The 13,087-nt window shown below is 47.6% G+C and overlaps 6 protein-coding genes across 45 annotated transcripts in view; 4 read left to right on the top strand and 2 right to left on the bottom strand.

The window, feature by feature from the left end:
- Positions 1-21: 21 nt before the first annotated feature.
- On the bottom strand, positions 22-6,367 carry LOC110190874 (uncharacterized). Of its 4 annotated transcripts, none has more exons than XM_020961530.2 (2): positions 4,746-4,885; positions 22-1,567 (listed from the first exon to the last, which is right to left on the bottom strand). In XM_020961530.2, exon 2 carries the CDS (start codon positions 1,285-1,287, stop codon positions 49-51), a length of 1,239 nt encoding a protein of 412 aa, XP_020817189.1. In that variant the 5' UTR covers positions 1,288-1,567; positions 4,746-4,885; the 3' UTR covers positions 22-48. The 4 variants fall into 4 exon arrangements, 1 of the variants encoding a protein (XP_020817189.1); XR_015273178.1 differs by lacking the exon at positions 4,746-4,885 and adding an exon at positions 6,258-6,367 and having other exon boundaries at positions 1,436-1,567; XR_015273179.1 differs by lacking the exon at positions 4,746-4,885 and adding an exon at positions 1,731-1,857 and having other exon boundaries at positions 1,436-1,567.
- On the top strand, positions 1,944-6,366 carry LOC110190873 (uncharacterized). 3 transcript variants are annotated; one of them, XR_015273177.1, is made up of 6 exons: positions 1,944-2,320; positions 2,411-4,234; positions 4,339-4,391; positions 5,313-5,397; positions 5,485-5,590; positions 5,652-6,366. XR_015273177.1 is itself a non-coding variant. In XM_020961525.2 (6 exons), exons 1-6 carry the CDS (start codon positions 2,124-2,126, stop codon positions 6,217-6,219), a joined length of 2,874 nt encoding a protein of 957 aa, XP_020817184.1. In that variant the 5' UTR covers positions 1,946-2,123; the 3' UTR covers positions 6,220-6,366. The 3 variants fall into 3 exon arrangements, 1 of the variants encoding a protein (XP_020817184.1); XR_015273176.1 differs by having other exon boundaries at positions 1,946-2,320; positions 4,339-4,436; XM_020961525.2 differs by having other exon boundaries at positions 1,946-2,320; positions 4,339-4,432.
- A 112-nt stretch (positions 6,368-6,479) lies between the features above and the next one.
- On the top strand, positions 6,480-7,274 carry LOC110190266 (bolA-like protein DDB_G0274169). The gene is made up of 2 exons (XM_020960636.2): positions 6,480-7,009; positions 7,065-7,274. The coding sequence occupies exons 1-2, from the start codon at positions 6,716-6,718 to the stop codon at positions 7,221-7,223; spliced, it is 453 nt and encodes a 150-aa protein (XP_020816295.1). The 5' UTR covers positions 6,480-6,715; the 3' UTR covers positions 7,224-7,274.
- Positions 7,228-8,772, bottom strand: Ppox (protoporphyrinogen oxidase). The gene has a single exon (XM_020960624.2). It carries the CDS (start codon positions 8,770-8,772, stop codon positions 7,357-7,359), a length of 1,416 nt encoding a protein of 471 aa, XP_020816283.1. The 3' UTR covers positions 7,228-7,356.
- A 142-nt stretch (positions 8,773-8,914) lies between these two features.
- LOC110189091 (uncharacterized) lies at positions 8,915-11,991 on the top strand. Of its 2 annotated transcripts, XR_002319939.2 has the most exons (4): positions 8,915-9,329; positions 10,477-11,567; positions 11,700-11,893; positions 11,953-11,991. XR_002319939.2 is itself a non-coding variant. In XM_020959067.2 (3 exons), exons 1-3 carry the CDS (start codon positions 9,252-9,254, stop codon positions 11,830-11,832), a joined length of 1,302 nt encoding a protein of 433 aa, XP_020814726.2. In that variant the 5' UTR covers positions 8,915-9,251; the 3' UTR covers positions 11,833-11,991. The 2 variants fall into 2 exon arrangements, 1 of the variants encoding a protein (XP_020814726.2); XM_020959067.2 differs by having other exon boundaries at positions 11,700-11,991.
- Positions 11,992-12,035: 44 nt separating this feature from the next.
- The window catches only part of slo (calcium-activated potassium channel slo), a 57,745-nt gene continuing 56,693 nt past the window's right edge, over positions 12,036-13,087 (top strand). For all 34 annotated transcript variants that reach the window (XM_086839569.1, XM_086839581.1, XM_086839551.1 and 31 more), the window contains exon 1: positions 12,036-12,363. The gene's annotated coding sequence lies outside the window, so the exon portion shown is untranslated. The remainder of the gene's footprint in view (positions 12,364-13,087) is intronic.

Raw genomic sequence — 13,087 nt, 5'->3', positions numbered from 1 at the left:
CAAATATTGTCAGCCAGGTCATTTTGCTTTTAGTTTTATTGTTTGAGGTTACTTAAAGGCTTTGAATTTTGAGGCACTGTAGGGTATGTAGAAGGCACTGCTCGGCGCAAACTCGGAGCGTGGATGATGCACTGCTGCTGATATGGACCGCCCCGTCGATGGCGTGTTGCTCGAGACGCTGGTCAGTCCGAAGGGATGCAGCGTTGAGCGGTTGGAGGAACTGTTGCTGTGTCCGTGACTGTTGTGACCGCCGCCGCCGCTTGAGTTGCTCTGGCTGGACGTGGCCGTGGTGGTGGTCAGCTCCCTATGCCTGCCTAGGTTGAGTGAGGGCAGCACAATTGCGTTCTTGTTGTTGAAGAAGCGACTGGCGGCCATAGGCATGTGCCAGGCGGAGCGATTGCCCTGGTGGGGCAGGACAGCAGACTTGGCCTGGTGCTGTTGTTGCTCCTTTTGCTGCACCTGGGTTAGCTGAACGAAGCTGCGGTTGTTGAGCAATCCCCTGAAGCGTCGGTTGGTGTCCAGTACGTTTAGAATGGGCGGCATCCGCAGGCGGGCCGAGGACTGCGTCGTGGCCGAGATCGGCATCTGAGGTTGGTGCTGCTGGCTGCGTTGTCGTTTAAGAAGTTTTACAGAGACGGAGGTAACACGCAGATCCCTATCGAGCAAATCCACCAGTTTCTTTTGGCTGGGACGCAGATACGAGCGGGATACAGGCTGATGATGCCGCTGCTGTATCTCGGCCGTGGGCGTAAGGAAGCCATCCTCCGCCTCCTCATCGTCATCGTCGTCCAAGGAGTTAAGACTGAGATTGGACATCGAGTCTATGTCCTCCCTCGCCTGGCTATCGAAACTGTGGTGACGCATCGGACGCGTCCGACCTCCCAGCAAGCTAGGAAACTTGCGCTGCCAGTCGGCTATCTCGTTGCGCAGCTCCGGTTCCTGATCTGGCAGCGGCTCCTCCCCGCTCAGCAGTCGCTCCACCCGCTCCCAGTCCAGCAAATTTTTCTTAATGGCGTCGTCCGCCCACGGGATGGAGCCCACCGAGCTGCGATCGATACTACTCGAGGAGTACGGCACGTCCTGTAGGAATTCTGAGTCGTCCGCGTCCTGGTCCTGGTCGTCCTTGTCTGCTTCCACTGTCACATCCGCTTCGTTATTGTTTCCCTTATCCTCGATCCTGTCCTTGCAGATGGACGGATACAGCCCGCCGCCCTCATTGTCCTCCACTTCGGCTGTGGCATTATATCCGAGGTCCGCTGCGAAATAGAAGCGTCTGTCAGAGGACATCAAAACTGGATCCGCAAAACGAGCTAGACTCGTTCTGCCTTCGCTTGCGTTCCGCGCCGCTTCTTTCCGCACACGTAAATCCCCGTGAGTGTCCTGCGAATGTAGCTGTGGATGTGTTCCCCTCAAAATCGATGCCGCTAGAGGCGGCTAGAGACAATTGTTGTGTTGTGGCCCATTCCAGTTTGGCTTGTTATTTATTGTCCCTTTGTTTGTCCTGTTTTCACCACCAACAGAGCGCAGGTTCGGCGGTGTTGCCAACAGCTCGAAAAAGTAACGAATGCTTGATCAAGAAATGAGTAATTGAAGGCGGTTAGAAAATTATTTCGTTTATGGGGTACAATAATAAAATAATAATATGCTCGAGTATAAGCATTAAAAATAATTCCCATAAGTGATTTCAAGTTCTAGGTGCTGGACCAAGCATATTAGAATGAATTTTCTACCTATCGAAAGGATAAAGGATAGTATGACCAAATTTGAGTATCAACACCTCCGTGTCACGCAGTCGTCTACAAATAACTCATCTTCAATTCTCAATGTGGTTGCTTAAATAAAACAATTGTGTTATGGTTGGTTTATACAGAAACTATATCGGGTTACGCCAAAATCATATAACCAAATTATAAATAATTTTAAAGCCGGCCTCTCTGCATTCCCCGATATTTCTCGGCATTTGCGCTTGCTGCTGCCACGGGCACACTGCGGACACACTCCCAAAGAAAATCGAAACGAAACGAGTAGACGAAGGAATCGGAACAGGACTCGATTTGCCGGGTGTGTTAGGACATTGAGTGGCGAACGCTACTCATTGGGTAGTCGGCACAGCACGGAGCAACATGTGGCACGAGGCTCGCAAGCAGGAGCGCAAGATCCGCGGCCTGATCGTGGACTACCGCAAGCGAGCGGAGCGGCGTCAGTACTTTTACGACAAGATCCAGGCGGATCCCACGCAGTTCCTTCAGCTGCACGGTCGGCGCAGCAAAATCTATCTGGACCCCGCGGTGGCCGCCGCCGGCGATGGAGCCGCAATCATGCAAGTGATATTGAGTTGGAGCTTAAAACCCTCTATGTTCCAGGTTTTGGGTCTGCTGGGATGACTAAAAGTGTTTCCTCCCGTTTGCAGAGTGCCTTGGCAGGGTCAGCAGGATAACCTCATTGACCGTTTCGATGTGCGCGCTCATCTGGACCATATCCCGGCCGTAACCAAGGGTGGTGGCGAAGGAGCAGAGGCGGATTCAGAGCTCACCGCCGAGGAGCGTCAGCTTAACTATGAGCGCTACCGTATTCTGGCTCAGAACGACTTTCTTAACGTCAGCGAGGATAAGTTCCTGCATCAGCTCTACCTGGAGGAGCAGTTTGGAGCTAATGCCCAGCTGGAGGCGGAACGCAATCTGGCCAAAAAGAAGCAGAAATCGGGGGGAGCCACCATAGGCTACTCGTATGATGATGCTAGTGATGCAGCCACCATTGGTCCTCAGCCCTTTGGGGCGGCCAGTTCGGTGGCAACTGCGGGAGGAGGATCAGCAGCAGCACCAGGAGTGATTTCCAAGGGCGACAAGGGGGAGGGCTCTGACGAATCCGATTCGGACATCGATATGGACGTGTCCATTGACATCGGTAAATTGGACACCGCCCAGGCCCACGAGCTTAACGCCTGCGGGCGAAATTACGGCATGAAGAGCAATGACTTCTTCTCACACTTGACCAAGGATGCAGATGAGGCGGATGCCTTGCGCATCGCCCGCGAAGAGGAACAGGAAAAGATGCTGCTGAGCGGACGCAAATCGCGCCGCGAGCGCCGGGCCCAAAAAGAGCGTAGGATTGCCAATAGACCCTTTAGTCCGCCGAGCTACGCAGCCAAGGAGGACAAGGACAAAAAGGCCGGCGGCAAGGGTAACGATAAGGACAAGGAGGAGGACAGCGACTCGAGGTCGCCTTCGCCAGCCGATGCGGGCCCTGAGAAGATCACCTATATTACCTCATTCGGTGGCGAGGACGAAATGCAGCCGCATTCCAAAATCACCATCAACCTGACAAAGCCTGGCCTGACGTTGGGTGAGTCCTGCATTAATGCAAGCAGCGGAGCGGCCAGTGCGTCTGCCGCCTCCTCGGTTTCTTATGCCCAAAAGGTAAAGGACAACCTAGACAAACTGAAGATGATGAATGAGTCGGCCAAGCGCAACAGGCGCCGCTCTCGTTCGTACTCCCGGTCTCGTTCCCGCTCAAGAAGTGGCTCTGCCTCCAGGAGTCGCAGTGGCAGTCGGAGGAGAAGTCGGCGGAGTCGCAGCTACCACAGAAGAAGCAGAACTCGCTCGCGTCGCCGGCGCAGATTCTACTCCAGATCAAGGTCTAGATCTAGGTCCCGGTCGAGATCCAGATCCCGCACCAGGTCTAGATCCAGGTCCCGTACCCGCTCGCGGTCTAGCTCGTGGAAGCGCTACAAGTCGCGCAGCCCTAGCTACAAGCGGTCCAGGAAGCGCTATTCCTACTCCTCGCGCAGCTCCAGTGGTAGCTCCTACAGGCGAAGAAGTCGCTCCCGCTCTCACTCCAAGAAGAAGGTCGCACCCATGTCTGCATCAACAATTGCCGGCTATTGCCTGAGCACCACAACTACTACGACCACATCTACAGTGAAGATGCTCCAGCAGCAGCAGCAGGCGCCTCTGGTCAAAGCTGCTCCTCCCATGATTAGCTATCCATTACCATCACGAGTTCTTAACTTAAACCAATCGGGGACAGCAAGCGCTCCCGCTCCAGTGCAACCGCAAGTAGTGGAGCCACCACCCCCGCCACTAAAGCGCTACTACGGGAGGAAGAGAGCAAATGATACGTCGTCCTCATCGTCGTCGGGGGCGGAGGCCAGCGAGGCCAGCGACAACGAGGATCTGCAGCAGCAGCAGTTGGGCAAAAGAGCTGAGGATTCCGATGAAATGGAAGTGGACACTGCGTAAGTTTGTGCTGCAGCTAGTGGTAAAGTAGAACCGCCAAAGAGTGATCCCCCGAAGGTGGTGGCCCTGACCAACGACTAATTCTATGCCCTCTCTGTTTCAGGTCAGAGCGCTCCCATGCTCTCCAGCCGGCCATGTCTTCATCGAGCAGCACGGGTAATCAAACAGGCAAATATAGTTCAGCTACCGAAACCAAAGTCAGTAAGCAAAGCCAAGTGTCTCATGCCCCACCCAACTGGAGTACACCACAAAATTCACGTCTCAGCCTTTCGCAATCCGCCATCCGCAATCCAAGCCAATGAGCAACATTCGGACCCAAGCAGGCAGCACCGTGTTTCTGTTCCATCCCCCGACTAGTGACGCTACCATCCCTGCCTGTTCTGTCTTTTTATTAATGCATTGCGTTCCATGTCCCTTCTTTCTGTTAATGCCACTACAACAGTCATTTCTCATATATGAAAGATGCTACAATGAAATCAAAGAGTGCATTTACCACCCCTTGATACTCACAACTGTTTGGATCTCTTGGATCCTGTTTATGCACGCCTTCTTTGTTCTGTTGCTATGCTGAAAAAAATTTAGCTAATGCGGCCTCTCGGCTGCGTGACCCAATCTAGTGAGCACTGAAAGTAGAAATAGTCATCCTTGCCATGAATCAACCTAGTACTTCTTGACCGTAGGCCTTGTCTTGGCCTCCACAGGCAATAAGATATCTTGGATGAACTCGTAAAATAATATTCATAGCATGAATGTTTTAAAAAAGGCAAGTCGATTGGCCAAACTGTAGGAAGACGGGTTACACCAAACACCTTATAATAAGATTTGTAACGCCAGAAGATGTACGCAATTACCACACAATGAAGGGTAATCTATTAATTTTTTTTAAGAGTTGTGCGCTTGATTGCAAATCTTTATGTATGGGCGTTATACACCTTGTTATTAAAATATATACGGTAGATCATGTACGTGTTGACCGATCCTAAATTCCCACCACACTTTCGACAGCCCGCCCCTGCTCCCCTTTATATCTCAACCTCGTTTCGAGCTTGCTAAATATCCACATCGTGACCTTTACAGGGCTCTGGACATCCGAGCAGTGGTGGTCGACCAAATTTGCGCGAGCGGCTTAAGCGAAAGATGCAGAACCTGCTAAACCGGCAATGTAAGCCCCTCGGAGTGTAGTGTGATGTTCACCAAGCGCCTTCTTTAAATCTTCGAAATGAAACACTAAAGTCCGAATTAATTGCAGATAAAGCTGACAAGCGGGCAGAAATTGAAAAAACGGAACGAGAGCGACTGCAGCAACAGGAGCGGGAGGACGAAATGCGAGAGCTGGCGCTAAAGCTGCGTCGGAGGTGAGTATCGTGGGTGTGGGTGGCTCTGGCGGCCAGTCCTCTCACATCACCATATTCACAGGCGTCGCGAGCTACGCCACAAATATGGCACGCCCTCCAGCGGAAAGCTCTCAGGCAGCGAGGCGGAATCGGTGGCATCGGAAAGCCAGCTGGCCAAGTCCTCTACCCGTCGCAGTCGGAGCAGGTCGCCAAGTCGCCGGCGCACTCCTCCCCCGGATCCGCACAGCAGGCGGAGCAGCAGCCGAACGGAACGTAGGCTACGGACAAGAACGCCTAGTCCCAGGTATAACCGGAGGCAGCGTTCGCGCTCCAGGAGCGGCAGCCGCGTGGAACGGAAACGTCGTTCCCACAGTCGCCGGCGCAGTGGCAGTCGGGATCGCCGTCGTTCACGCAGTCGGCGAAGTCAGTCCCGGCGAAGGAGGCAGCGGGACCGCAGCATTGAGCGAAATCGAGAGCGGGAACGGTACAGGCAGCAGTATCAACAGCAGCAGCACGAGCGGATGCGGGGACGTGATCGCGACAGAGAGGCGGACTACGGTCATGGCGGCAGCGGCAACAGCGGTTCGTCAAATCGAGGGCGCGTTGTTATCTCGGCCCCACCAAAGCTCAAGAAATTGGTCGACTATTGACCTGGCGTATTGCTGTGAAGGAGACTTTTTGTACTCACTTGATTAAACTCTTGATATTCGCTAGATTGTTTATAGCCATAGGACTATTTTCTAAAGCGTGTGCTGCGCTAACTGTTGATTTTGGCCAATAAAGTAATTTAAGCAATAGCAGATCCGATTTCTTTTCTGCGGATATCCTATCTTTATATGAATTTAAATTCGATTAAACCATTATAACTTGAGCATTTTTTGTGTAATCTTCTGAACTCTATATAATGGGATTAAAAAAATATATATTTATATTTGAAAAATTAAAATTAATATTTGTTTAAAGATTTCTTAATCCTAGAAAACTTTCTTAAAAGCATATGACTGTTTAACCGTTTTCATTTCAAAAACTTTTACTCGGTGCTCTTATCGATGGACTGCATTAGTTACCGCACGCTTTCGATGACGATAGCTATCCGATAGTTGTTTATGTAATTGACAACAGCTGTGCGAGAAGCATACTGGAATCATGTTAAATTCAACACTCCGCTGCTTTGCTGGAGTTTCCGCCCGAAACCTGAATCAACTAGCACCCACGATCAGCGGGCTGGGACAGATCTACTCCAGAGCCACCATGTCGCAGCAGGCAGGGCAGTATCCACCCATCGAGTCGGCCATGCGCAAGGCGCTGACCACAGAGCTGAAGCCGGTATTCCTAGAAGTCATTAACGAATCGCCGCAGCACAACGTGCCGAAGCGTTCGGAGTCCCACTTTCGGGTGTTTGTGGTCTCCGAAAAGTTCAATGACTTGTCCCTGATCAAGGTGCGTATGAAATCACCACGATTCATAGGTGGCTAATGAGTTTATATTGCCACAGCGCCATCGACTGGTCAACGATACTGTAAAGAACGCACTGGCAGCAGCTGGTTTCGAGTTCATGCACGCCCTTTCCATAGAAGCAAAGACGCCAAAGCAGTGGGAGCCGGAGCAGGAGCCGGAGAAGAGTCCTCCCTGTTTAGGTGGCCACGGAAAGTAAGCACTTATATGTACAGATTTATAATATTAAAACGCAAGTAACAAGAAAAAATTAATGTGGAATCACGGAATTTTGAAAGGGATTTGTAAGCTTAGCAAGTTTAAACCAAACTAATACACTGCTTGCTCCGCTACTACATTGCCTCCACCTGACGTCTGGCGGACAGGATGACGTCGTTGATGCCCACACCGTCGTAAGCGGCTCCGCAGAGCGTCAGTGGCAAGTTAAAGAACTTAATGTAGTTTCGAATGCTCTCCACGCGACGCTTGTGGCCTACCGTGTACTGCGGAATGCACTTGTGTAGCGTGTGGACGCGGCTGAACTTGGGCTCCTCGCTGATCTGCAAAATCTTCTGCACATGGCTAGTGGCCAGGTCGAGGATCTGCTTCTGACTGGGACGATCGCCGAACCATTGCTCAAACCAGTGGCCGCCCATCATCACGGTAAGCACCGTGTTCCCGCCCATATCGAAGCAGCAGCTGTCGAAGATGACGCCCAGAATGGGCAGCTTTTCAATGGGCGGCACCAGCAGACCGAATCCATCCTGCTTAAGGAGGTTGCCCTGGAACTGCAAGTTCACCACCACAACGTCCACGTAGGGAATCTCCATAAGCTCGGCGCACAGCGAGGGATGCTGCTGTTTTACCAGCGGTGCCAACTTGTGCGCTGGCAGCGCACTGACCACATGTTCTACCAGCACGTCCGCATCCTTGATCATCATCTGGGCGCCAGAGCTGTTGAAGGATAGGTTCCGACACTCGTTGCTTAGCTGCACGTTAACATCTCGCTCCACCAGATACTTTCGCATGGCGCGTGGCAGGATCTCCAGTCCACCCTGCAACCCATACATGGCCCACTTCTCTTGCAGTGCTTGAGTGTACAGCTTCGGCAGCCCTTGGGCGAACAGCCCCTCCTTGGTGTCTTTTGCCTTGTTGTTAAAGAGGGCAAAGAGGGTCCCCTTGAGCACACCGCCGTACTTCTGCTCTTTTTCAAAGAGCCCTTCCATTAAAAAGCGGACGCTAATCTCACGGGCGTTTCCCGCACAGATGCCGCAGATCATTGGGCTAATGGCGTAGTCGGCTATCTCCTTGCCAAACCGGCGCTCCACAAAGCTATAGATGCTCTCGTCTCCCGTCTTGGCCGGTGTGCTTTTGGTAAACAGATCCCGCAGCATCGCCTTGTAAAGCGGCTTGGTGAAGGGCGGCAGGACACCGAAGAGACCCTTGGGTCCATTTGGGAGCAGACACAGTTGCCCCTTGGCGTACAGCATCCTGTTGCGGGCTGCCACATGACTGCGCGGGATGGGCTTCACCGCCAGTTTAAGCTCCTCCACCAACTCCAAGGTATTGGCTCCTGGCTCTCCTACGGGCCTGATGGTGCGCGGTCCGCTCTCGAAGATGAAGTTGCCATCCTTGCGGTTCTCCGACCGCACCCAGCCACCGACCCGCGGTAAGGCCTCATAGATGGTCAGCGGCTTGCCAAAGCGTCGTAACAGATAGTAGCCGGCGGACAGGCCGCTTAATCCCGCGCCCAGCACAGCCGTCTTCATGTTCCCCCGCAGCTTCTGGTGTCTCCCGAATCCTGAAGCGGACTCGTACTAGTTATGAAGTAGAGTTAGGATTAGGATGACTTGCGAGGATCGGAGAAAAACTCAATGCCGGTATGTCAGACCAAATTAATAAAGCTTTTTATCCATCCGATAGTGGTTTTGGTATTTTTCCTATCGATACATCGTTAGTTATTTATTAAACACTGAGTTGTTGGTCTAAAATATTTTTATAAAAAATGTATAAATTTCAATGAAACTAAGTTTAAAAAAATGTTCTTAATAAATTTTCAGTCAGGCTTTTAGTGAAGCAATATCAATTATCGATAAATGCTTATGGAAAACTTAAAAACACTATCCGCACCTGGTCATATTGCATTCTGCGCTCTCCAATAATTCGTATTCTTAGTATTCCCTTAATTATTTTTTTAATGCGTATATTAAAAATACAAGTCAATCGTGAATTAACATATTGAATCACCATGCGACCCGACAACCTGAACAATATTTTCCAAGTGCCTGGTGGATCAGCACTTGACTCAACCACTGATAATAATTCGGTAATGTAGATAAATGTTATAATATATATTTAACAAGAAAGGAAGCTAACTTCGGCACGCCGAAGTTTATATACCCATGCAGATAGAACTTCGATGACTAGGAATCAATACAATATTAATTTTATATATATGTACATATATACATGTTAAAAAACAATGCAGTAATGCCCTCTTTCATTTCATTCATCTATTCCAGAGCTCGCAAATAACTGTCGACCGATTTTTTTCTTGCGCTCTCGTTGCGAGCACAACCGAAAAAGTTCATACTCTCTCGCTCTCGCTCTGAGCAAGAGACTCTTGCTGTATTCTTTTAGGTTTTCTGTTGAACGTTTTTCGTTGAGCTCTTTGTGTGTCGCTCTTTCAATGAGCATTGCCTAAAGAGCGAAACGAGAAACGCTCGCACAATGAGAGTCAGCAAAAGACCGATTGACCGAAAAACTCAACGCAAACGGTCTTTGCATTTACTCACACACACTCAATTCACGATCGCAATACAGACGCTTACTGTATGTACAGTTATAAATTCACAGCTTTGCATTTTTCCTCTATATCAAACGATCGTTTGTATGGCAGCTATGTACGTATGTATATAATATAGTCCGATTTTCATTAAATTTTACACAAAATTGTAGAATAATTAAATCGGCTATATCTCAAATTTGATCTGTTGAAAACTGAAAATGTTAGAATTTTTTTGTAAAAATTTTTCGATCATTCCTATGGCAACTATATGATATAGTTGTCCGATTCGGCCCGTTCCGACATACGAGTGAGACTCGGCTGTTGATGCTGATCAAGAATATATATACTTTATATGGTCGGAGGTGCCATCTTCACTGAGTTGCAACCTTCTGACTGAAGTTTTAATACTCTGCAAGGTATAAAAACCTCTTGATTTAAGTTTGAATAGCAAAAAATGTATATTGTTCATATTTACACTACTGTTCAAAATAATAATTACATACACGCGTATGACGATTGTTTGAAACTTCCTTAAATTGTTTTAATAAGCTTCAGGAAATGGTCTAATTAATTTTTTAGTTTTTCAACTTATTAGCGATAACAAAAATATAAAAGTGGGTTTGTTAAAAATAATAAGTTCAGTAATTATTCTAAGCTTACAACTTGAATTTTATTGATATTTCAGGAGAGTAGCGATTCGGATATGGAAGTACTGGATAGTGCAAGTGGCGATCAAAATCGCATTGTTCAGGGTCTTAAAAAATCTATTAAGCGGAAACAGAAAAAAATCCACGATTTGACTGCAAAGTTGATAATATCTGAAAATAATTTAGCATGTGAAAAGGAAAAGACCAAGGATAAGGAGGATGTAATTAAATCATTGAAATTATCAATCGATGCAATTAAAGATAACTTTGGTCAAAGCTTAAAAAAAATTGACTGCGATCTGCATGAAACTAAAATTGACGAATTGAATGCCAACATTGAAATATTGGAATGTAAACTTAAGAATAGAAACCAAAAAATCGCCGAATTGGAAGATAAAATGGAAAAATACGAAACAAATCTAAAAGAGAAATCTGGGCTTATCGCCGAGCTGGAATCCGTAATCAAGATAGCTGAAGACTCAGCTTTGGAAGATATAAGAACTAAAGCGGAGAAAGATGAACAGATCGCCAAGCTTGAATCTCAAGCTAAAGTGGATGCATCCATGATAAAGAAACTCAATGACAAACTCTCTACGTTCACTCTAAAAGTTGAGCCCAGTGATGACTCAAGGGAGACAATGATCTACCTTAACTGCACTAAAATGACTTCAATTCAATTTGTCAAACTTCCTAAACTTAGTTTTGCGGCAGTTTTTGAGGATCTCCCATCAGCCGGTCCTGGTTGGATGCTCATACAGCGTCGAATCGATGGAAGCGTCGTACCTCTCCCCGGTTATCGTTGCTCGGAGTATTTTAATGGATTTGGTGACCTTAGTAGAGAGTTCTGGCTTGGCTATGAAAAATTACATATCCTGACTACAAATCAGAGACATGAATTATATATTGAACTTGTTGATTTTGATAATGCGACAGCTTACGCTCGATATGATCACTTTGAGGTTGGCAGCGACAAAGAACACTACGCTTTGAAGAAACTTGGTCAATACTCTGGAAGTGCTGGCGATTACTTGACTTTGACTTCTTCATGCCAACAATTTGTGGTTGATAAGAATGAAGATATCCCTCCATATGAAATGATGGACTACGGATGGTGGGAAAATACTCTATGGTAAGAATAATAAAACATATTATTAGGGATATCTCAGAAATTAGTTCCTGATTATAATATATGCCAATAATTATTTAACATATTAGATTATGACTTTACTAAATATTACAACTATATTTTATTATTTTTTAGCAATTTGAATGGAAAGTACTACGGTTATAAAAAAGTACTGGAGTCTCCTGATGGCATTTGGTGGGGTACCTGGAATATGGGGAAACGACATTCTCTTAAATCCTGTAAGATGTTAATACGGCCAAGGCCATAGCAGGATCTGTCAATAACATTTCCATAAAACTCATTTATTCCTATTCCATGAAAATATGCAAGTAAGAACAAATACCATATGAAGTACAGCATTTTTAGTAAGCATTAAATATTTTTCTAGGTATTTTAAAATAATTTATAAAATGTGGCAAACACTTAATTCTAGGCTTTGTTATTATTATTTATTTACTGTTATTCCCAAAGGCTTGCCATATGCCACATACGCCGCGTGTGCACCGCCTTTAGCAATAGATGTGCCACTGCCACACACGCACACCACCAACCAGAGTCATTCATAGTGAATGGGTTTTGGCGCCAGTTCTAATGAATCGAACACGGAGTCGTCCAGTGGTCCATGGAACCGCGACACCGCGGTACCGCAACATTCCGAAAAAGTTAAAAAGCTCGAAAGGCGAGCTTGGGCCAACCGTATCCACACATCCGTATTTGTATCCCTCATCGGTATTGTCGCCGAGTTGCAAGTCGTCGGAGTCGACAGCGCGCAGAATTGTATACGCTGCTGACGAGAAAGGTTGGTTCCATTGGCCGGAGCGCGTCGCGACTGTGCCTAACTGAGTGTGTGCTTATATATGTGTTGGGAAAACTGCCTTTACATACACACACCCACACAGACATGGAGGCAGGAAAGTAACAAATTTTGCAAACTGCGTTTTCGGCCAATTATAGTGTACGAATTTGGAAAAAAAAACATGAACGGCATAAGCGCTCCAAGTCCAGGCAATTATCGTGGAAATTGTGCAAAAATTCGGTATCCGTTAAGCACGGGCTTGAGTGAATGAAAGAAAATGTGAAAATGTGCGACGACACACATACACACAGGAAATTCAATTAAAAAATAGCATGTTCAAGCATGCTTGTGCGTGTGTGTGTGTGTGTGTGTGTGGAATAATTAAAGTGATGGCAATAAAGTTAGCCATTTTCGACATGATATGCAAGGCCTGAAAGTAGGCTATGGAAATTTAAAAGAGACTTTTTTCCGAGCTGTTTAAGGGAACTGCTGCTGCAGGTTTTCATTTAAAGGATACAACATAGTGACACACACACACACACACACATGCGCATAGATACGGCACAGTGAGCCAGTTTTTCAGTTGCGAACGAACGCACAAAACGAGCACACACCACAGCACCAGCACCAGTACCATACCACCAAAAGTCCCCCAAAAAAACGAAGGGACCCGATGATAAAGTCGATGTTCCAGACCGGAGATACACTTGTATCGTTCGGGACCCCC

This window comes from Drosophila serrata, unplaced genomic scaffold (genome assembly GCF_035046125.1).
Source record: "Drosophila serrata isolate PLE 108 unplaced genomic scaffold, ASM3504612v1 contig_376, whole genome shotgun sequence".
NCBI classification, from domain to species: domain Eukaryota; kingdom Metazoa; phylum Arthropoda; class Insecta; order Diptera; family Drosophilidae; genus Drosophila; species Drosophila serrata.
The sequence above is the reverse complement of the archived record's forward strand: the minus strand, read 5'-3'. Positions and strand labels throughout refer to the sequence as shown.

Excerpts from the sequence above, each read along its gene's own strand:
- LOC110189091 (XM_020959067.2), top strand. The coding sequence starts at position 9,252 with ATGCGACCCGACAACCTGAACAATATTTTCCAAGTGCCTGGTGGATCA. Across the intron at positions 9,330-10,476 it reads CAACCACTGATAATAATTCG|GAGAGTAGCGATTCGGATAT; the intron begins GTAATGTAGATA and ends TTGATATTTCAG. Across the intron at positions 11,568-11,699 it reads TGGTGGGAAAATACTCTATG|CAATTTGAATGGAAAGTACT; the intron begins GTAAGAATAATA and ends ATTATTTTTTAG.
- LOC110190874 (XM_020961530.2), bottom strand. The coding sequence starts at position 1,287 with ATGTCCTCTGACAGACGCTTCTATTTCGCAGCGGACCTCGGATATAAT.
- LOC110190266 (XM_020960636.2), top strand. The coding sequence starts at position 6,716 with ATGTTAAATTCAACACTCCGCTGCTTTGCTGGAGTTTCCGCCCGAAAC. Across the intron at positions 7,010-7,064 it reads ATGACTTGTCCCTGATCAAG|CGCCATCGACTGGTCAACGA; the intron begins GTGCGTATGAAA and ends ATATTGCCACAG.
- Ppox (XM_020960624.2), bottom strand. The coding sequence starts at position 8,772 with ATGAAGACGGCTGTGCTGGGCGCGGGATTAAGCGGCCTGTCCGCCGGC.
- LOC110190873 (XM_020961525.2), top strand. The coding sequence starts at position 2,124 with ATGTGGCACGAGGCTCGCAAGCAGGAGCGCAAGATCCGCGGCCTGATC. Across the intron at positions 2,321-2,410 it reads GGCGATGGAGCCGCAATCAT|AGTGCCTTGGCAGGGTCAGC; the intron begins GCAAGTGATATT and ends TCCCGTTTGCAG. Across the intron at positions 5,591-5,651 it reads GCGCTAAAGCTGCGTCGGAG|GCGTCGCGAGCTACGCCACA; the intron begins GTGAGTATCGTG and ends CCATATTCACAG.